Source organism: Rousettus aegyptiacus, unplaced genomic scaffold, assembly GCF_014176215.1.
Source record: "Rousettus aegyptiacus isolate mRouAeg1 unplaced genomic scaffold, mRouAeg1.p scaffold_m13_p_5, whole genome shotgun sequence".
Classification (NCBI taxonomy): Eukaryota; Metazoa; Chordata; class Mammalia; order Chiroptera; family Pteropodidae; genus Rousettus; species Rousettus aegyptiacus.
Window position 1 is genome coordinate 24500989 of NW_023416308.1, and position 22512 is coordinate 24523500.

The 22512-nt window shown below is 42.0% G+C and overlaps 1 protein-coding gene across 2 annotated transcripts; it reads right to left on the reverse strand.

Moving 5' to 3' along the window:
- Positions 1 to 4647: 4647 nt before the first annotated feature.
- On the reverse strand, positions 4648 to 21588 carry HEPACAM (hepatic and glial cell adhesion molecule). Of its 2 annotated transcripts, none has more exons than XM_036221470.1 (7): positions 21064 to 21588; positions 12055 to 12396; positions 11094 to 11375; positions 10710 to 10809; positions 9983 to 10212; positions 9770 to 9837; positions 4648 to 9244 (listed from the first exon to the last, which is right to left on the reverse strand). In XM_036221470.1, the coding sequence occupies exons 1-7, from the start codon at positions 21146 to 21148 to the stop codon at positions 8954 to 8956; spliced, it is 1398 nt and encodes a 465-aa protein (XP_036077363.1). In that variant the 5' UTR covers positions 21149 to 21588; the 3' UTR covers positions 4648 to 8953. The 2 variants fall into 2 exon arrangements, with proteins under 2 accessions (XP_036077363.1, XP_036077362.1); XM_036221469.1 differs by having other exon boundaries at positions 9770 to 9840; positions 21064 to 21539.
- Between the last annotated feature and the right edge of the window lie 924 nt (positions 21589 to 22512).

Sequence of the window (22512 nt, forward strand, 5' to 3'; positions counted from 1 at the left end):
CCCTGGTTCTACCTGGGGCGCAAACCCAGGACTTTCTGCATGTAAAGCAGATGTTATGACCACTACACTATGGAGACACCCCACTCCCTGCTGTTATGTTTTAAATTCACCAAAAGTGGGCCTGAGAAACCCTAGACCCATGACCTTGCTGTGTAGCCCCAGGTGTGCTGTGTAATATCCAGGTCCTGTGAGTGATAAACGTTTATCTTTTTCGATGTTTCCTGATGATTACTGCTGAGGGGCATCTTGCAATCATAGTAAGAACCACGAGGACCAGTTCAGGCGCAGTATTGGTTATTGATTGGCTTAGAGTGGCACAAAACAGGTATTGTCTCTACTCTCCTTGTGTCTTTTAGCTTGTCAAGTTCCTTGAAAAACTTGTAGAATCAGTTGAATACATAGAAAGAACTAACATTGCATAACATTAAGCCTTCCTATTTGTAAATGTGCACACCTCCTTCTTCATTCAGGCCTTCTTTAACATCTTTCAATAAAGTTTTATAATTTGCTTTACATAGATCTTAATGCACATTTTGTTAAACGTATTCTTAGCTAACTTGTTAAACCTTGCATTGAGATTATTTGCAAAGATAGTTGCAATAATCCCTACCACCCTGTATGCTTGCCCATTTGTAATACTTGTCGCTGCTCCCATAAAGAAGTGGAATCTTTTCCCCCTCCCCTGGAAACTGGGCTGGTTTTGTGAATTGCTTCGATCAACAGAATATGATGGAAGTGACGCTGTGGAACTTGCAAGTCTAAACCTCAAGAAGTGATGCAGCCGCTACTCTTGACCTCTTGAAACACGACTCTGCAACTACCATGTGAAGAAGCTTCATTTAGCCACATAGAGCAGAGATGAGATATTTTAGCTGAGAATTTCTAAACCTACTAGCCAACAGCCAGTGTCAATCACCAGACATGTGAATGAGGCCATTTTAGGCATTCAGTTCTAGTTCAAGATGCCAGGTGATATAATCACATAAATAACCTCACCAGAAAATGATTTACCCAGAGTCCAAATCACTGACATAAAGAATTGTGATTAAATAAAATGGTTATTCTTTTAAGTTACTACATTTGGGGGTGGTTTGTTACAGAGCAATAAAAAACCGAAACACTCTAATGTTATATCTAATAGTTTGTAGATTCTTCAGAGTTTTCTATGTTGAAATTTCATATAATCTAAATATAATGGCATTTTTGGTTTTTTATTTCCCATCTTTATACCTTTTTGTTTATTTTTCTTGCTTTACCAGTACAGTGTTGAATACAAGGCATGGCTGTGAATGTATCTGTTTACTTCTTCATCTATAAAGAAATACTTCTAATATTTTACCATTAAGAATGAAATGTGCTGTCTTTTTTGTAGATACTGCTTATCAGGTTTTTAAAAGTTTCCTTTTATTTTCATTTTTAAGAGCTTTTGATCATGATTAAATATTAAATTTTATAATTTTGCAGGGTATCTATTGAGATAGTTTTTCTCTTTTAATCTGTTTAGGTAGTGAATGACATTTATGAATAATATTTATTTACTTTCTAATTGAAAGTTATTCTTATAACTCTGGCATAAAGTTTGGTCACAATATATATCCCTTTACATATTCTTGGATTCATTTGCTTATATTTAGTTTAGAATATTTTGCATATGTTGGTGGGATTGACCCATAACTTTTCCCCACATATTTTCCTTGTCTCATTTTGACACAAAGTTTCACTGGCCTCAAAGGGTGAATTCCAGAGTACTTATTCTATATTTTCTGAATGAGTTTGTACAAGATGGAAATTATCAGTTTCTTGAACCTTTAGTAGAACTTACCTATAAAAGCAACTGAGCTGACATTTTCCTTGTAGGAAGATTTTCATTTCTTTTTCTGATTCTTTAATGGTTCCAAGACTAGTCAGGTTTTCCAATTTGTTTTTGGTGAGTTTTGGTAAGATAAACTTCTCTAGGGATTTTTCCATTTTGCCTGTTTTCAGATTAATTTTGTTCATATCATCCTTGTATTATCTTTTCCATCTATACTTTACTGGTAATTATTTTCTCCTTTTTTATTCACAATATCATTTGTCTTTTCTTTTTTTCCTTGATCAATCTCACTAGAGATTTACTTTTTCAATAATCTTCAGAGAACTGAAGGTTCAATTGATCTTCTGTACTATATTTTTCTTTCAAAATTTCATTAATTTCTGCTGTCTCTCTGTTATTTCATATAGTCTACTTTCTTTGGTTCTGTTTGATTGTTTCTCTTCTAATGCTCTAGGTTTGGTGCTTTCTTTAATTTGCAGGCTTTCTGCTTTTTAAATATAAGCATTTAAGGCCACAAACTTTCCTCTTAGTGACATTTTTGCTGCATCTTACAACTTTTGGTATATAGTATTTGATTATGGTTTAGAGCAAAAAAAAAAAAAACTTTGTTAAGAGAAGTTTTAGATTTACAGCAAAATTGTGAGGAAGGCACAGAGATTTCCCATCTAACCCCTTGCAACCTCACATGCATAACCTCTCCCATTATCAATGTCCCCCTCCAGATGGTATATTTGTTACAATGAACCTACATCGACACATTATAATCATCCCCAAATCTATAGTTTACCGTAGGGTTCATTCTTGGTATTGTACATTCTATGGGTTTGGACAAATGTATAATGACATGTGTCTATCATTACAGTATCATACAGAGTACTTTCAATGTCCTAAAAATCTTTGCGCTCTGCTTATTCATCTCTTCTTTCCCACTAGCCCCCGTCAACATCTCATCCTTTTTATTGTTTCCATAGCTCATCTTTTCCAGAATGTCAGACAGCTGGAATCATACAGTATGTAGACTTTCAGATTTATTTATTTCACTTAGTAATATGCATTTAGGGTTCCTCCTGTGCCTTTTCATGGCTTAATAGTTCATTTCTTTTCAGTGCTGAATAATATTCTATTGTCTGAATGTATCCATTCAGCTACTGAAAGACATCTTGTTTGCTTCTAAGTTTGGCAGTTATAAATAAAGCTGCTAAAAACACCTGCATGCCGGTTTTTATGTGGACATAAGTTTCCAGTTTTTTTGGGTAAATACTAAAAAGTGTGATTGCTGGATTGTATGGTAAGAGTATATGTACTTTTGTACGAAACTGCTAAACTGTCTTCCAAAGTGGCTATAGCATTTTGCATTCCCACCAGCAATAAATGAGAGTTTCTGTTATACCACATTCTCACCAGCATTTGGTGTTGTCTGCGTTCCAGAGTTTGGCCATTCTAGTAGGTGTGTAGTTGCATCTTGTTGTTGTTTTAATTTGCATTTTCCTGATAACATATGACTTGGAGCATTTCTTCATATTCTTATTTCGCATCTGTATATCTTCTTTGGTGAGAAGTCTGCTCGTGACTTTTGCCTATTTTTTAATTGGGTTCTTTGTTTTCTTATTGTTAAGTTTTAAGAGTTTTTTTTGTTTGTATATTTTGGATAATACGGCTTTATAGAATATGTCCTTTGCAAGTACTTTTTTTCCCAGTCTGTGGCTTGTCTTTTCATTCTCTTGACATTGTCTTTCAGAGAGCAAAAATTTTTTATTTTAACGAAGTCCAGCTTATAATTATTTCTTTCATGGGTTGCGCCTTTGGTGTTGAATCTTAAAAGTCTTTATTATAACCTAGGTCAGCTAGGTTTTCTTCTATTATCTTCTAGGAGTTTTATAGTTTTTGTGTAGACTTATGTTTTAAAGTTTTGTTCATAATTTCTTTATTCACACATGACTTATTAAGAATTGTGTCCTTGAATATACAAATCAATGGAATTTTATATAACTTTTTTTACTGTTGACTTCTAATTTAATTTGTGGTCAGGGAATAGTCAGTATGATATCAATTCTTCAAAATTTACTGAGCCTTACTTTCTAGCATAAGGTCAATTTTTGGAAAACACTTCATAGGTTTTTTAGAAGAATAAATCTTTAATTGGTGTAGACTTTTATATACATTTTCAAAAAAACCAAGCTTGTATGTTAAACTATTACAATCTTATACTTTTTTACTATCTTTTAAAGCCTGTTTGACCAATTAGTATTCCAGAGAGGTATGTTGAGATCTTTCACTGCAAATGTAGATTTTAAAATTTCTTCTTATAACACTATTGATTTTACTTCTTATATTTAGAGGTTAGGTACATACAATGCAGTTTTAAATTTTTTTAGTGAACTAAATCTTTTAATATTATGCAGTTACTTCTGTAGCAGACCCTGTTGAGGCTCCATTTGTAACTCCTCAGAATTTACCTCTACATTGAGGGCTTCTTTCTGTTAGTATCTGCAATTCTGTTTGGAATACACATTTGGACCAAATGCAGAGCAAGCTAAGTCCTGAGAGTTAAGACTCCAGAAGTAGCCTTAAACCAATGATGGATGGGGATTTGGTGGATAAATACCACCCTGCTTCCTTGTCTCCCAGTTGGGATTATCCTAAAATCTGTTTGACAGTCTTCTAAGGTTTCCCACATTGTTAATGGGTTTTATAACAACAACAACAACAACAACAAAACAAACAAACAAACAACAAAAAGTCTTTATTGGCTTTAATCTCTTTCCTGTTCCACTTCCTTACTATCCTACTAATGTTTCCTAAAATAAATTATTTGCACCCAAACTCAAGGCATCTTATTTATTCCTAATAATAAGGGAGGTTGTCTATTTAACTGGGATGCTTTTTGAGGGCAGAGAGTGTGCAGTAATAATGATGCTAGATAGCAGGAGCAAGCTAGGACTGTCTTAGGCGAGTAGGACGTACAGTCATCCTATTAATTAGGCTTTCTGTCTCAAAGTTCATTTGTTTTATGTCAATAGTTACCCCACCTTCCTTTTGCTCATGATTTGCCTGGTATTTCTTTTTCTACTACTTTACTCAGCTTTTCCAAATCTTTATTTTGGGCGTATTTTATTTAAATAACATACAGTGCTAGATTTTTAAAAATACAACAGATTGTACTTTAACTGATGAATGTAGGCCCTTTATAATTTATTTGTAATCTATTATTTAGCCTTGTTTCTGCCCTCTTATTTTTGGCTTTCTATTGTCCCACTTTTCTTTTTCTCTTTTCTTGGCTTTTAAAAAAATTGATCGAGTTAGTGTGTGTTTGTTTCTTTATTCTATTTTCCTTGTCATTGGTTTGGAACTTATACCAATTCTGTCATTCTATTCTTTTAGTGGTTATCCCAATAATGTTCCCCTGAATACTTAAAATCTGAAGTTACTATTTATTCACTTTCCTTTCACAAAAAAATTCAAGGACTTTGGAGTAGTTTCATTCTGATTCACCCTTACTCAATTTATATGCTATAATTTCCCTGTATTGTATTTGTCAGGATTTGGAAATCACAGATTAGATATTATTGTTATCGTTTTATAAGGCGCCATTTGGATTTGCCATTCTCTTTGTATTCATCTTTTTGCTCACCATTCTTTCTTGCATCGCAAATCTTTCCTTTGGAATAATTTACCCTCTTCCTAAAATATTTCTGTTAGAAGTTCTTTTAGTGTTAATGATAAACTGTACTTTTTGTTTTTGTAGTTTTTATGTGGAAGATTACTTTGCTAGGTGTAGCATTTTAGGTATTAAAAGATACTATTTTACTTTCTAATGATTTTCATTATGTTATCTAAATGTATATGACCCATCTTTTTCTTTCTGACTACTTTTAAGATCTGTCTTTGATATATTCTAGTTTTACTGCATTTATTTAGGTGCGAAAGTCTTTTTATATACCTTGCGTGTTAACCTTCCTGTATTTGTATATTTATGTTTGTCATGAGCTTGACAAAAATTACAGTCATTACTCTTAAAATATTACCTCTCCTCCATCTTTCTATTCTTTCCTTTGAGCTTTTATGTGTTAGAGCTTTTCATTCTACACATCATATCCCTTAATCACTCTTTTTCATATTTTTCATCTCCTTGTCTATGTCTTATTTCAAAAAATTTCTTCAGATACATCTTCCAATTAAATAACTCTCTTCAGCTGTATTTAATATGCTGCTTACCTCTTTTATTTACATTATTTCAATAAATTATATTTTTACTTATAAAAATTTTATTTTGTTCCTTTTCAAATTAGATCACCTTTGCTAGTCTCTTGCTGCTTGTTCATTTTTGTAATTTTGTCTTTTATTTCTTCAAGTATTTCATAATTATTTCATATTTCATATCTGATAATTTCAATATCTGAAGGTCTCAGGGGTCTAAATCTATTGCTTCTTAGTTTGCTGACTCTCATTCATGGTGATTTGTTTCCTGCTGTATTTAATGACCTTTCATTGTCAACTCATCTTTGGTTGATCTTAATCTCCGAAACATTTAGGAGATGATATTCTCCAGAGAGGATTTGAATTTTTATTTTAGAAGTCTGGGATACTACCAACTGGAGGCCCCTTCTAAGATACCAGCTTAATCCAAGAGTCTCAGGTTCAACTCTCCTCCCTTGTCACAAGTCCAACTCTAGCCTTCTGTTACAGGGCTATATACACATTTGCCCCTGGGAAATGCACATTTTGTGAGTGCAAAGTATTCTGGACTTACTTTACAGTTCCTAAGCTTTTATACATGCTGATCCTTCTGCCTGGAATATGTGTCCTTTCATGTTTATTTTTTATTTTTTCACCTGATTAACTAATTTTTCTTAGACTAAGTTCAGACCTGTTCTTCTCCAAGATAACTTTGCTGACAACTCCTAATCTGGGTTAGATGACTCTCCTGTGTGTTCCCAGTGCACCTTGCATCTAATTACATCACTGCATCTTTCATGCCGTATTGTAATAATCTGCTTACTCATCTGTCTTCTTCCATGACATTTCTTCTGGGCAGGAGTCATGGCATAGTTACGCTGTTTCCCCAGCGTCTGTCTAGTACAGGGCCTGGTAAATGTAGATTAACAAAGATTTTTGAATAAATGAAAGAACACCTGAGTGAATGAATGAATGGGTGAATGATGATAATTTTGGAATGGACAATTTGGGGTTTGCAAAGAGGGTGAAGGATGGTGAAGGGAGATGAGAAGAAAAGAGAAAAGGGAATAACTGGTGTTTTAAAACTGTTTTGTTCTCCTTGCTTAAGTGGAAGAAAGTTGTCATTTCATCAAGTTTATTGAGCATCCAGTATGTGCTAGGCACTCTGCTAGATGCCAGTAATACAAAGATAAAGATCAAAACAAAACAAAATAGAAACAAAACCCACTTCCTCAGTAACCCTCTCCCCTCCACCTGCCATTTAAGGCAGATTGGCTTGAGCCAGGAAGCCGGCCCTCAGGGATTCAGCACCAGGGAATGCAGTGGGGCTTGCTCTCCTCTCACCTAACCTTCACCTCTGCCCCTCAAGGCTGACCAGCATGTACCCCTTCTCCAAGTTCTGCAACTCCCATATGCCTGAGCAACTTAGGCACTTGCTTTATCTCATTCTGGATGAGGCACCTGAGAAGGTTAGGGGAGCAGTTCTGGCAAACTAAGGGGGGCTGCGAAGGCACACCTGCTCAAATGAGCCTGGAGAAGTGCACAGGGATAGGGAGCTGGGAGGGGGTACTGTCAGGTAAGGGTGGAGGGACCAACTAGAGATGTTGTTGCCCTGAGGGCGGGGACCAAACTTGCCCTAGTGTGAAGGTGGAGACAATGGCCTTGCGAATTGCTCTGTGGGGTGGTGGAGAGTCAGAGCTGCAGTTTAGGGGTTGGGGAGGGGCCAGGAATTCAAGGACCCCTAGAGGCATTAGGGAAAAGAGGTCAGTACACACAGAGGGCCTACTCTGCCAGCTTTTTAATTACCTTCTCTCCTCACACAGATTATTGTCTTTCCTGTGAATTGTTTCAGAGGCCGGGAGGAGTAGGGGGGAGGGCGTGGGCATGGCCTGACTACACAGTGGCCCAATCTTTCTGTATTTTGATGTTTGTACGGTTAGGGAGTCGCCCTTCTCCTGTCTCCTGGGATCTGAGCTTCTGGGAGCAGGGCAGGTTCCGGAGGCGGAGGCCAAGGGTTGGATCACGTCTCCTTGACATGCTTGGGAGCAGTAAGCCTCCTCCTCCCCCATCATTTCTCTGGAAAGTCAAACCTTATTCTCCCACAGCTGGAGAAAGCCCAACAGCTTTTCCTGGGGATAATGATTGTTTCAAAGGCTCGTTTTGTAAGGAAGCTAAGGAGAAGGCTTAGATATGAGGGGTTAAAAAATCACCTCTTCACTTGATCTAGCTTTTTGGACCAGGGGAGTGAGTGAGAATATAGAATAGAGACGGAAAGAACGCTTGGCACGCCGCTGAGGGAGGCTTTGGGAGGAGGCCAAGCACGGGGGCTCGAATCCTTTGTACTTGCTAGGGCCCGGGTCAGGGGGCAAAGGAATGTGCTTGAGGTCCTCTCTCACCAGTCCAGAGTTACCGAGGTGCCAGATGCCCAGAGAAGGGTGCTTCCAAGGCACTGCCTTCCCTCGTTCAGAACAGCGCCCCGAACACCCAGTAACCAGGATCCAGCTTCCCATAGTTTATAACAGTTGTGCGTTTTAGGCAAATGGCCTCTGTAGTCTGGGCTTGCGAAAAGTGTCCCAGGAACCAGGCGTTTGTTCGGAGGGAAGGGAAGCGGGTGGGAAGCGTAAGAGCTCCTTAGGAATAGCTGGGGACAGTCATGGGGTTAGATTATTGATGTTAGTTCCCATAAGACCTTTGGGGGGCTAGGCCGGAAATTTAATAATCTATATGGTCCTAAGGGTGCACAGCCCACATCCAACGAGAGCACGGCCCGTGAACCCAGAGCAAACGCGACTCGGTTTCACTGCCAGGTCTCTCTCCCGCGGCCCGCAGCATCCCCCGGCTGCGCACGCTCACACTCTTCCGCAGGCGAGACCCGTGCGCCCCCGCGTGGATCTCCCCTCGCCTAGCTTCCCGGCGACTCCGGCCTCCCCACCGCCCCCGGGGGAGGGCAGGTCGCGGGGCGGCTCAGGCGCTAATCCCCACCGGGCCGGCCTCGTCCTGCTCGCGGATCAGGCGCGCGCCCGCAGTCCGCAGTGTGCGCGAGCGGCCGGGCGAGCCCGGGGTCCGGGGCGGCGACGTGTGCGTCCGGCCCGGGGCGGGGGAGCGCGCGGGCGAGCGCGGGTAGCGGCGGGCGGAGCGCACCGGCAGCCCTGGTGAGCGGCCGGGAATTGCCGGCGACACCGAGTAGCCAGGCGGGCCGGGCTCCGTCGCGCTCCGGGGTTCCGGGGCGGGGTCCTCCTCCGGCTCCGGGGAGTCCTGCAAGGACACGCGCCAGGGTCAGCGAACAGCGACTCGTTCTGGGGGCGCACCTGGTGTCCAAGAGCGCTGAGGAGACCGAGGTGATGGAAATAGTTCCCTCCACACTCCCACCTCCTGGAAGGTGGCAGGAATAGTTTGGGTTTTCTTGCAATACACGACATTTAGCGTGGTGCTTAGTAAATGTTGAAATGCATTAACTTCAGTGCTTTGTCCCGTTAATCTCTTTCCTATCTTGATGAAAAGCACCCCATGAACAGAGTTAGTTGTGGAGCAGTGGGGAAATCACCAGAGTTGGTGTCCAAAGACTTGGGTGGGATCCTAGACCTGCAGCTTATTTCCTTGTTTGTTACTGGGCAAGTCATTTCACCGAAGTCAGCCTTATTTTTATAATCTCTAGAGCGGGCATGACGCAACTATTTCTCAGGTTATTCTGAATACTGTAAAGAGATATCAATATAGTATGGCTACGTGGCACCGGGAGGTGGTAGGGGGCTCATTGGTGTTTGTGAGGCACCCACTTACCTTGTCTTTCAGGATATAGAGTGCCATGGGATTCTTCCGCTCCTGCTCTCCACTTCGGGGGAGGGTGTCTGCTGCACAGGGCAAAGAATGGGGTGGCTAACCCAGGTATGGAACCCTTCCCACAAGCCAGCATCTAGATTCTGCTTCCCAAGTGGCCTGTCAAAGGCCATGCCACAACCTCCACCAAAGGATTGGCAACGCCTGGGTTCCTACCTTGGCCGCACCTCTCCCTGTTCTGTAGTCTTCGGGCAGTTGGTGGAGGAAGGGTCCCTGCAGAGCTGGCTTCCTTGTTGCCCAGTTCTGCCTTTTCCCAGCAGCCCACTGATCTGAGTGCCGATGGGACGGGTGAGTGGGCAGCTGGGAGCTCACCTTCTGGTTTCAGGCTGTCATCATTCTGATCCATATATTCCAGGGAGCTTTGCTTTTCCGGCTTTCTTTTCTTCCTGCAAATCAACCCAGCATCCCATGAACAGAGCTACTGAGTGTGAGCAGGGAGAGGTCTGGGGACGGGACACAGTGGGGATTTGATGGCTTGTAAGAGAAGGATGGGCTGGAATGAATCACACCTAAATTTGCATCATAAGTCTGTCACTATCATTGTGGCTGTGTGCAAGTCATTTAACCAATCTGAGTTTCAGTGTCCTTATCTGTAAACTGCAGGTACTCATACTTAAAAGGCATCACACTAACCACAACCACAGTTCCTAGCCCATGAAAGGTGCCCTGCAAACAAAACCATTATTAACAGTGCTGGGTTGCCAGGGACTGTGAGTGGAGAAGGTGTTTCTGTACACAATACACACAGTGGTGAGATGGATCTCCTGGGAAGAGGTTCAGGGCCCTGAGGGGAAAGGCATTTAAACCTAAGAAAAGAAGAGAGCTTGGGGTTGGGATGGATTGAAGAATTAGGGAGCTCAGGATGTGGAACTTAGGGAGTTACCCAGACTTTTTGGAGGGTTTCCAGCATGCACAGACTGTCACCAAGGTCACAAGGAGGAAGATTCCTCCTGTGGACAAGATGATGTAGAGGGAGCTTCTTCCTAGGGAGAGAGAGAGAGAGAGAGATAGGAGAAATTTCAGAGAAGGCACCAGGTGTGGTGAGGAGAGCTTCCTGCAGTGGATGGAAGAGAAAAGGAGCCCCAGGTAGTATGGCTGGCCCGTGGCAGAGTTTGCCCAGAGCCCACTTCCCACCTGTTGCTGTCCTCCACAGAGAGTTGGCTCATATCTACCTCTCTCTCCCTCTGTCTGGAATGTCTGTAGCCTCTCATGAGCACCTGCCTGTCAAGATTTTGCGTTCTAAGGGAGGGCAAGCAGGGAGACTCACTGTACACGGTGATCTTGATGGGCAGGCTGCGGCCCTGGCTGATGGGGTTCTCCACTACACAGCTGTACAGGTCATCGTCCTCCATGAGCACCCTGGTGATGGTGAGCACCTTTTGGTCGGGGGACAGGAGCATTCGCGAGTCATTGAGGAGGGGCTTGCCATCCTTCAGCCAGGTGTAGCTGGGCTTGGTGCCATTTTCATGTGAGCAGTTCAGGGTGAAGGCCTCGCTGAGCTCCAGCACAGTGGTTGAAGCCACTAACACCTGCGGCCTCGAAATGGGCACTAAGCCCAGGGGGTGGGGAGCCTGTGAGCCACGGGACAAAAAAGCTTCTCCCTTCCCCTTCTTAACTCCCTACCTTCGAACACAGCACAACTCCATTTGTGATCATCAGTCCAGTTCGTCACCATTGTCCATCCATCCATTCATTTATTCACTCGTTCACTCACTCACTCATTTATTTACCAGCTATTTATTGAGCACCTATTAAACATAGGGCGTACAATGCTGAACAAGACAGCCATAGCCCCCGCCTTCATGGGTCTTCCTGTCCTTTCTTCTCAAATACCTTTTTAAGATTTCTTAAACTGAGCCAGCCTGAAACAAAAAAGCCTAAATACGACTGCCTAGGTTCAAATATAGGCTCTATCACTTACTAGCAGCATGACTTGGTAAATTATTCAACCTCTTTGTGCCTCAGTTTTCTCTTTTGCAAAATGAGGATCATGATAATAATATCCCTATGTTATTATAAGCATTAAATGAGTCGATATCTGTAAAGCACTTAAAATAGGTTCTGGCCCATAGTAAGCCCTCTATACGTGTTAACTGTAGCCTGTCTGCCAACTTCTAATATCCAATAGGCTCACTCTCAGCTCCCAAGTGGCTTTTGTACTTGTTCTCCCAAGGTCTAGCCCTAGTCCCAATCCTAATCCTGTCTCCTTCCCTGCCATAGCACTTTACCATCTACAGTGAGGTTAATGGTCTTCTCCCCGGTGAAGGTGTCATCGGTGATGGAGATCTCAACCTCATAGGTGCCCTCATCAGCCAGCTGCAGGTCACTGAGAAGCAGGGAGCCATTTTCGAAGAGGCGGATGCGGTCTCTATAGTCAGGCCGCAGAGTGCCAATGACCTCTGTGCCAATGGACTGTACCACGGTCACCGGCTTGTCCCGCTTTAGCTGCCACTTTACCACGGGCTTGTCGCTGCTGGTGCTGCTGTACTGCACAGAAAGCAGGGCTGACTTCCCCACCGTGCCACGGATCAGGCGCACTGGGCTGGTGATGTTCACTCCTTGCAGGGGCTCTGAGAACAGGTTCACAGGGCGAGGGTAGCGTCAGGCCTTTGGCTCCTTACCCACTCCCATCTTCAGGTCCTCTGATCTCTTCATGCCTCTGCCTTTTGGGCCCTTCACACTTAGTTCTTTTTTCTTACCCTCTGGTGCCATCTCTTTTCCCACTGTACCTCTGGGCCCTTCTGCTTCTCTGTCATCCCTCATACCCATCCCACTGCCTGCAGTCCTTTTATCTGTCTCTCTGCTTTTGGCAGTTTTCCTCATTGCCTTTCTCTTGAGGAAGATTCCAGCTCACCCATACCCTCCCTGTATGCTCCGTTCATAATATTTCTTGAGTACTTCCTGTGTGCCAGGCACTGTTCTATGACCTTGGGATATATTAATGAGCAAAGCAGACAGACATCCCTACCCCTGTAGTTTGTAAGTCATCAGATTTTATGGAGAATTTGTCAGACGTTCTTCTTGGTTGGGAACCAGGAGAGTGGAGTTGGGTGGGATGGTGGAGAAAGCATGGAGACATAGATTCACAGAGAAAGGAGTATATCATAAGAGTGCTAATAAAGGGGAAGTTTAGGGGCCTAAAGACAACTGGGCCACTCTCCAGTCAGACCAAGAACTTCTCCCATCCTTGTTTCAGCTGCATGTAGAATCTTACCAGGGCTGCCCTGTGCAGAACAGCCCTGCAACTGAGTAGATGGTTTCGGAAATTCACCCAAACTCCTGCCCAGTTTGCATCCCCTACAGAAGAGGCATTTGGAATGGGTAGAACGAAGAGTTTGGGATCAGAAGGCCTTGTAAGATTGGGCTCCGCCACTTACTGGCTGTGTGGATTTGGGGAAGTTACTTTTCTAGGCCTCACTTTTCTCATTTAGAAAACAATAATAATGAGAGCAACTGCCGTATCAAGTTCACAGTGGAAAATCACAATATGTGTGTTAGTTATTGTGCAGCAAAGAGAATACAAGATTGAGTATCAAAGATTTGGGCCCCATTGTTGACTTAGGACCTATGAGAAGTCACTTATCTGTTCGAGGCTCAGCTTTCCCACAGGTAAAGTGAGTGGTAGTTCAGATGATCTCATCAGTTTGTTCCAGCCCTGTAATTCTGGAATTTCACCATCCTGTCCAATGGTTGCTCCATCCAGAGACACATCACACATTTCAGAGATCTCTTAGGAGCTTTGGGGCCTGAATGGATGCTGTTTGTTTGTTTCACCTGGCCTTGTAGAGCAGTACAACCACACAAAAGAGGGTCTTCTGGAGGATAGTAGTTGGGAACAGGGCTGAATTTAGCTGAATAGACACATACATGTCAGGTTCTTGATCTCTCTGTGCTCCCAGCTGCTTCTTATTTCTTTCTCTCCCCTATTTCTCACTCTGCTACTGCTGCAGTTTAGATGTGGGGAAGCTGAGCTGTATCTTTCCATTCCTTATTCCTCTTCTGGTGCTTGGAAGACCCAGACCAAACCAGGAGGCAATTAAACTAAAAGGTTTGTTGTGGAGATCAAAGCAAATTTAACTTAATAAACATATTTGATCCATTTTTAGGATAAGTGCTTCATTAAGTAGTGGGCTCATTATTTTTAGAAGTGGTCATGGAAAGACCAATTGATTATTCTTTTACCTCTTTGTGCTCAGTTTCCTCCTCTGTGTAATGAGATGGTGGGACCAGATGGTCTCTGAGGGCCTCCCCAACTCTGATATTCATTATTTGCCAGGTATGCTAGAATCATAAAACCTTAAGTAAGGCTACTCTAATGATTAAAGCTGTCGTATGTGTGAACATTATATGCTCATTATTGAGAAGAGTCTTAATTTGAGGGAAGTAAAATAGACAAAATCTATTTTCAAATATTTTTTATTAAAGGTATTTTGTTCCCATAAAACCTTATATAAAAATGAAGAGATATGAAATCTAGTTCCAGCTCACCTGACTTGGTAGAAGAGGTGGAGAATACCAGAGTCCTGTCCTCTGCAATAACTTGGGATGCTGCTATGAATCCCTATGGCCCTGGGTATCACACTGAAATCCATTTGACCATGTGATCTTCTAGCTCTAGTTTCTGTGATTATTTAGAGGGATTTCCTGCCTAGCAATTGCTAGATCCTAGACTTGGCTTGATTTAGAAAAAGCAAGCTTTTAAATTTTCCTGAATAGGCAAATAAACTTTGGTCTGTATGACTTGAGGTGGCTGGGGAAAAAATTACTGTGCTTTGTAAGGCCATGACGATGATGATCAAATGGTTGGGGAACATCTACTCCCCTCCCTCAGGACTTAGTTGAAGCAGTGGGATATGCATATGATGGTTCTATGTGCAGAGTCATCCTGGAGCTTAGGAACCCCAAGCACCAGACTTTGAGGCTCTTATTTCCTCCTTCCAGGAAGATGCACAGTGACAGTCCCAGCCCCAAAGAAAAGTAGAAAAGATTCCATCTCTCCCCTTTATCTTCCCTTGGCTTTTCCTTGAGCTTCTCTCTCCTATCAGATACAAGGTCCTAGTGGTCCTTTTCTGATGCCTTCCTCCCCTCAACTCTGCTCTTTCTGCCAATTTAAACTTAATTCTTCCAGGTAAAAACACCAGAGAAAGCTATAGAATATGGATTGCCATAGGCCTCACCCTCCCCTAGATGGGCAACTTCCTCCTGGGGGGAAGGGGAATCCTTTCCACTTCTTTTTGGTGCTGGGACTATCACTGTGCATGACACGCAGGGATGTATGTATATGTGTTCAGAAGTGAATGGAGCAGTCTTTCTCAGAAGCTGACAAAGAGAACATTTTTGCTGAGCAAACACTGTTTCCCGAAACTCTTGCCAAAATTGGAGTCTGTATTAAATTCAGGGTTCCACTATTTTAAAGGGACACAGAGAACTGGGACAGTTGCCAAAGCAGGACACAGAAATGAGGCAAGGGCTAACAATTGTGACCCACAGTGGAAATAAAAGGGACTAGGACTATTGAACCTTGAGAAGCGATTAACTTAATTATTGTCCTCAAGTCTCTGAGGCATCATTATGTAGAAAGTCTCTGTTCCCACCGGAAGATGAATGAAAGGAAATTGGCATCGCAGCAAGATGTGCCTATCAACTTAAACAGTGCCACACTGGTTCAGGTAGGTGGCCCTTGTCAAGCAAGATTTTTGACCTGCTGTGACACCAAGCAATGTCAAGTTTTAAAGTATAAGAATGTGTCTGCCAATAGCCTTGGGTTTCTTTAATAGTCTCTTCCTTTATAGAAACTATCATCTACTATTTTTTGTGTGCCTCTTTATGCTTGGCAAAAGATCACCAGTATTTGCCTTAAATTTACCTTTTAAAAGTGTCAGTGAGCTGGTGCCAAACATGTATTCTAGGAATCGATCTATATACACCTAATCCATGCTCTCTACCACCATAGACCTCAGTTATATTCCTTTTTTTTATGTGAAGGTTTTTTTGTTTTGTTTAGATCTGTCTTCATAAGGAAGTCCCTCCATCCCTTTGGCTATCAGATATCCTTTTTTTCTGGGCTTTCTGCAACTCTATTATTTCTTTTTTGAGGAGTGATGGCCAAAACTGTATACAGTATTTCAAGGGAAGGACACAGCATGGTTTTCTTAAAACAAACAAACAAACAAACAAACAAACAAACTTGCTTTCTGCTTTCATTTTTTAATATCCTTCCTGATGAATGATGCTCTGAGAAAACATGCTCTCTCCTACAGCAGTGTTGTATAGGAGCCTCACTGAGTGTAAATGTGTTGGCGTTATTGTGTTATATCCTTACGTTGTTGTCCTTTTGGGTCCTACAAGAACCTACAAGAGTTTGAAAATATTTTAAGTGTCAGTCACTCAGGAAAGTAGGAGAAAAGCAGAGAACAGAAATTGTGAAGGAGGCCCTTGGGAACCAGAATGAAAGGAGTCTTGGTAGTTTTTATCTATACCCTAAAGAGTGTAGATGCACCCAGCTGAAGAGTATTAAGATAGCACACAGAGATTACCATGTTTTAGATTGGAGCAATCACTGTTGTTAAGCTGCCAATTCTCTCAAACTGACTTAAAACTATAATATGTTACCAATCAAAATAATAGGAGGTTTTTACTTTGCAATATTGGCACAAGGATAGAGATCAATGAAACAGCATAAGAGAGCCCACAATCAGACATATATAATCGTTCGACTTATGACAAAGGTGGCACTACTGTGTAATGGGAAAAGGATTTTTTCTCCAATGAATAGTGTTGGGCCAAGTATGAAAAAAAAGGAATCTTGACCCTTACTTCTCACCTTACACAAATATCAGTTCTAGATGGATTGTAGATCTACATGTGACAAGTAAAACAATAACATTTTAAAAAGAAAACATAGGAGAATATCTCCACAAGTTGAGGGCAGACACAGATTTATAAAGCCACAAAAGTGTGGTACCCATAAAAGAAGAAAGTGATACACTGGACATAATAAAAGTAAGAGCAGTTCACCAAAAGACTTTTAAGAGAGTGAAAAGGCAAGCCATAGAGTGGGAGATATTTGTAATACAGATATATCTGATAAAAGACTCATACCCCAAATATATTTTTTAAACTCCCACAAATAAATATTTAAAAAAAAATCCAGAAAACTCAATGGGCAAAAGACTTGAAACAGGTACTTCACACACACACAAAAAGGATATCCAAAAGGCTAATGAATATGTGAAAAAGATACTTCATTAATAACCATGGAATGCAGTTTTAAACCATAATTTCATACCACCTCATACTCACTAGGAGTGCTAAAATGAAAAAGAGGAGACAATTGTTGGTGAAGACATTGGCATCTGGAATTCTTATTTACTGTTTGGCCTCATCGACTAAAGCGTAACACACACATATAACTCTGCAATTCCGCTCTAAGGTATATTCCCCTAAAGAAATGTGTGTATCTGTTCACCAAAAGACACACATACTAGAATGTTTTAACAACTCTATTCATAAAGCCCCAAACTGAAAACAACCAAGGTGTCTATCAAAATTGAATAGATAAAGAAATTGTGATATAGTCATACAATAGAGTACTATACAGCACTGAGACCAAACGAATTACAATTTCAACAATATGGCTGAATATTACAAATTTGGTGTCCAGACATAAAAGAATGTGTACATATGATTTCTGTATTGGCAGTTAGGATGCCACTATAACCCTGAGAGGAGGGCAATTGTAACTGAAATAGTATGGGGGTACTTCTGAGGTACTGAAGTATTCTACTTCTTGATCGAGGGGGCTAAAAGTTTATCAAACTGTAGCCTTATGCTAAATGCATTTTCCTGTATGTAATTTTTAATTGGAAAAAAAAAAAAGACAGCACCTACAAGGGGGAGGTGATCTTAGATCTAAAAGGATGAAACCCAGGCAAGAGACTTTTTCCTATTGAGTCTCGAGAGGATGGAATTGTTCTAGGATCCCAGAGAGTAACATCTTGCAAATCAGATTATTTAGATTTATGGCATGCTGGGTTTGTATCTGTAAAATAGTGCCCTAGCCTCTAGAAAAGTCTTGTTTGAATTTTCCATGAATTGGACTGTGCCGAATTGAGGAAAAACTTGTTAGTCCATATTAGGGACAGAGCATTAAAGATTGAGTGTTACTTGCTTAGGCTGGCTTGATGGTTGTTGCCGTAAGTAAAGAAATTAAGGTAATTCTTTGGGAGCCAGTGAGACATGGTCCAGCCCCACTTTAAGTAAAGGGATTAAGGTAATTCTTTGGGAGCCAGTGAGACATGGTCCAGCCCCACTTTAAGTGCCAATCTTAAAAACTGTATTCCCCAGCCTCCCTTGCAGTTAGCTGTGGCTATGGGACTGAGTTCTAACCAATGAGCCAGTGGAAGTGATAGGTGCCATTCACAGGACTCTATCAAACTTTAAAAAATTCTCTACCTGAAAGAAACAAAGACGAACCTCAGGGTGACCATTGGAAACACATGTCAAAGTTGATAAGAGCTCCATTAGCTTGGTTTTTGAAAATCTTCACGGAGCAGAGTCCTTCCTCATCTCAAGCCTACCCTGAAACTGCATTGTACTACTTACTACATGGTTAAGGCCAAGAACTTAAACTTTGGGATTTATTTGTTGCAGAAGTTGGCATTTTCCTAACTAATATATTGAAGAAACTCCTTATAGAATCTCAGCACTTTATTGCTCTTGAGTCCACAGCAGAATAATGACCTGACTCAGGACTTACCTCTCACCTGTTGTAGGCCATAACTAATATCTTATGAACGTAGTTTACATTTAGAATTTTTTGCTCTATTTATTGTTACAGTCTCCCACACTTCAGATTCTTTATCATGTTTTATTTTTGCCTAGTCACATTGACTAGCAATGTCTTTCTATAATTTTTTCCTTACCATTTGATGACCTGAAGGAGGTTAGGGATATTTATGATTTATATGTTTCATATGTACTTCCTGTTCCCAATTCAATGTCTCCATACCTGCAGCTGTCATTATTTCCTCAACTCGCTGTAATTTCCACTGACTGCCCTCGCCAAGGCTAACAGTAACCTTTTAATTGCCATATGTAACCAACTCTTTTAGGTCTTTATTATACTAAACCTCTTTGATACAGTTTATATTGATTCTCCAGAAAACTCTCAACTCCTTCGACTTTCTGGACACCACAGTCTTCTAATTCTACCTCTGTCTCTGTGACTGTTTTTTCTTGGTCACCTCGGTGGGATTTTTTTCCTTCTGCCTTCCTCTACAAATCTTGGGGTTATTCAGTGTTCCATTTTCTCCTCTTAGGTGTTATTATCCATTCACATTGTTTTAAATCTCACTTATGGGCTGACTTTCCTGTCCTCCTTACCTTAGGCCATCCAACATTTTTCCACAGATGTCTTATAGGCATTTCAATGTCTACATGGACAATATTTATTACCACATCCTCAACCCTATCCCATTTTTGTTTGTTTGTTTGTTTGTTTGTTTAAGGTTTCACACAGAAACCCTACCTGCCTCTCTGGATCTTCCCACTTCTTATCAATCACTAGTTTCTAATTTCCCCTCCAAAATATTATCTCAACCGGTCTCATTCTTTCTATATTTATTCTAATTCCAGCCTATGTTATTTCTCTCCTGAACTATTGCAATAGCCTTGGTATGGGTTGAATCGTGTCCCCTAAAATGCATATCTTAAAGTCCTAGCTCCCAGTACTTCAGAATGTGACCTTATTTAGCGATGGGGTTATTGCAAAGGTAAGCTAAGATGGGGTCATACTGGAGAAGGATGGGCCCCTAATTCAATATGACTGGTGTCCTTATTAAAAGGGGGAATTTAGACACAAACACAGGCACAGGGAGAATGTCATGTAAAGATTGAAGTTATGCTGCCACAGCCAAGGAACTGCTAGAAGCTAACAGAGAGGCCTGGAACAGATTCTTCCCTAGCACCATCAGAGGGAGTATTATGGTCTTGCTGACACCTTGATCTCAAAATTTTAGCCTACAGAACTGTGAGACAATAAATTTCTGTTGTTTAAACCACCTGCTCTGTGGTTCTTTTGTTACAGCAGCCCTGGGAAATGAATACAGTTTTCCTTTTCTATCTTGTTCGCCTCCAGTTTCCCCTCCAAAGCCCCACTGGAGAGTGAGCTTTCCGAAACACACATCTGGCCCTGCCTGTCCCCAGATTAAAACCATTCAATGCCCTCCTGCTCCATTGCTTACAGACTATATTCCAGTTTCCTTAGTGTGGTTTACAAGGCTCTTGCCTAACTCAGATCACACTTTCTTCTCTAGTAGCCGTGAATGGCTGGGCTGCTCCTAAACACGGGATACCATTTCAAGCTGTTGACATTTGCCCATTTTCCCAACTATAATGCCCACTGCCACACCTGCCTATTTTCTCATCCTTTAAAATGTAGTGCAGACATTTCCAGGAGATGTTCCCTGATATTTTCCCATCCCTGCACCATTAGCACTGGCTTCCTGATGGGGTAGGTGACCTCTCTCTGATCCTGGGCATCCTTTGCATATCTGACTTGTAATTGTTTCTGCATTTTATTAAAATGATCTCTGCATCTGTTTGCCCAACTATCGTGAATTCATGGGCTCTCTGGAACAGTGTGTGTGTGTGCATGTGTGCACACGCATGCACACACACACAGATAAAACAAGATGAATTCTCCAAGGAGTTGGCGGGGTGGTACAGGAGGCAGCTGTCTATGGTGTAGGGTGAGTTATGGGTAGGTTGGTATTACTATCCTAAACCAGGAGTCTCATTATCTCCAAAGCTTCTTATATCTCTCGATATTTTACACACAAAGAACCCAGGGTGGGGGAGCTGGGAAGGCACAAAACCAAGAATCCCCCACTCCTCCAAGCCCCACCATAATCCTTGGAAAGAATGCTGCTCTGGCCCACGCCGACAAGACATCCCATAAGAAATGGCTCATTGCCCTCCATCTAATGTCCTGAATGCCGTGGGAGCTCCAAAGTCATGCAGCCTTTGAGGGAGGGGGCAGGGGCTGGGGAGTAGGCAACAGAATGAAGAAATACATTCAACACTAGTGCCTGAATTCACTGAGATGCTTCCCAGGGCAGCTGAGCTCTCTCCCCTCCTCCCGCCCCAAAGGCATTCTGGCCTCCACTCTCCCCTCCCTCTCCTTTGAAAGCCCCAGTCCCTTCTCCAGACCCTTTCTTACCCTTCTGGTCTCCTACCTGTCTGGATCAGAAGAAGGTAGACAAAAGGAGCAAGGCGCAGGGCACTGAAAGCTCTGGACAGGGCTCCCTTTTCTCTCTTCATTTTGGGTGGCGTTCTCCAGCTCTGGTGCAGACAATTAGCATGATTTCTCCACTCTGGGCACGTCTCTTTGTACCACTAGGAGTTTCTCTGCCCGAGCACAGCTCTGCCAACTTCCCTCTGAATACACAGAGCTCTGTGTGTTGTTGGGCTTGTTCTTTCCTCTCTTTCAGACCTGGCATTTTCTAGTTTCAAAGCCTTACATCCCCAGTTCAGAGGGGGTATCTGCTTAAGAGATAATCTTCAGTGAGGATGCCAACCTTATGGGTCCCTGTGGTTCCAGTTCTTCCCTGGCTACACTGTGCCCACTACCAGGGGGAGATGAGGGTGAGCTCAGTGGGGACTGGGCTGGGACACACACTAAATTGGACCTTGTGTCCCAACTCATCCTGTCTCCGCCTCACACTCCTTGTTCCTGAGAAAGATGGCGTGTGCCAGGGACAGACCTGCATGCAATAAGCTCTGAAGAGGGAGGGAGAGAACTTTCAAAAGGCCCGGGAATGGGAGACTCCAGAGAACTGCTGAAGAAATGGAAAACCCCTGTTTTGTCCCAAGGAAAGAAGATTGAAAATGGCCTGAATTCTATCATTTTCATACCTGTCTGGTCCTACTTGTGGTTCTTTTTCCTATCACAGAATTCCACAGATGCTAAGGACCTTTTACCAGAAGCCACTCCGTTCGTTCCCCTGCCTCCAGCCTATTTCCTAGAACATGTCCGAGCAAGGATGGAGGCGGCACCCTATTAGCCAGCATCCTGGGCTCTGTCACTAGCTTCACAGTCTGGTCACTTCAGGCTGTGATGAGGAGAGTCACCCTAGCTCTGCCCTACCCCATCATTACTTCTCACAAGGGCTGTCAGTGGAATGTGTGCTTACTAACTGTGATCTCAGGATGGCTCACACCTCTCATTAACCCTCAATTTCATATCAGTGAAATGGGGAAACAGTTGCCTCCTTATAGGAATTATTGGGAGGATTGATGAAGATTTGGTACAGTAGAGTTTCTGAAAAATTCTGTTACAAAGATGACGTTTTAAACAACAGCAATGACAACGCCAACAACAACTTACCTCGTCTTTTTCATTTTTGTAGGGATCTTTATATCGTGGTGAGACCAAAGTTTTTAACTCCCTTCTGGGTCGTCTCTATCTCTGGTCTTAGTTTTATAAATGTAGTAGTTATCTATCCAAATATTCTTTTTACATCCTGAAGAAAGCCTGAGAAGGCCAGGTTTCTAGAACTAAAGGTCCACTGCATAGTCTAATGAGCCGAAGGATGGGGAGAAGAATTGGGAGACATTGGTTTTGAACTTCACAGAGGAACTCCAAAAAATATTCTGAATAACATAAATGAGATTTTTTATCCCTT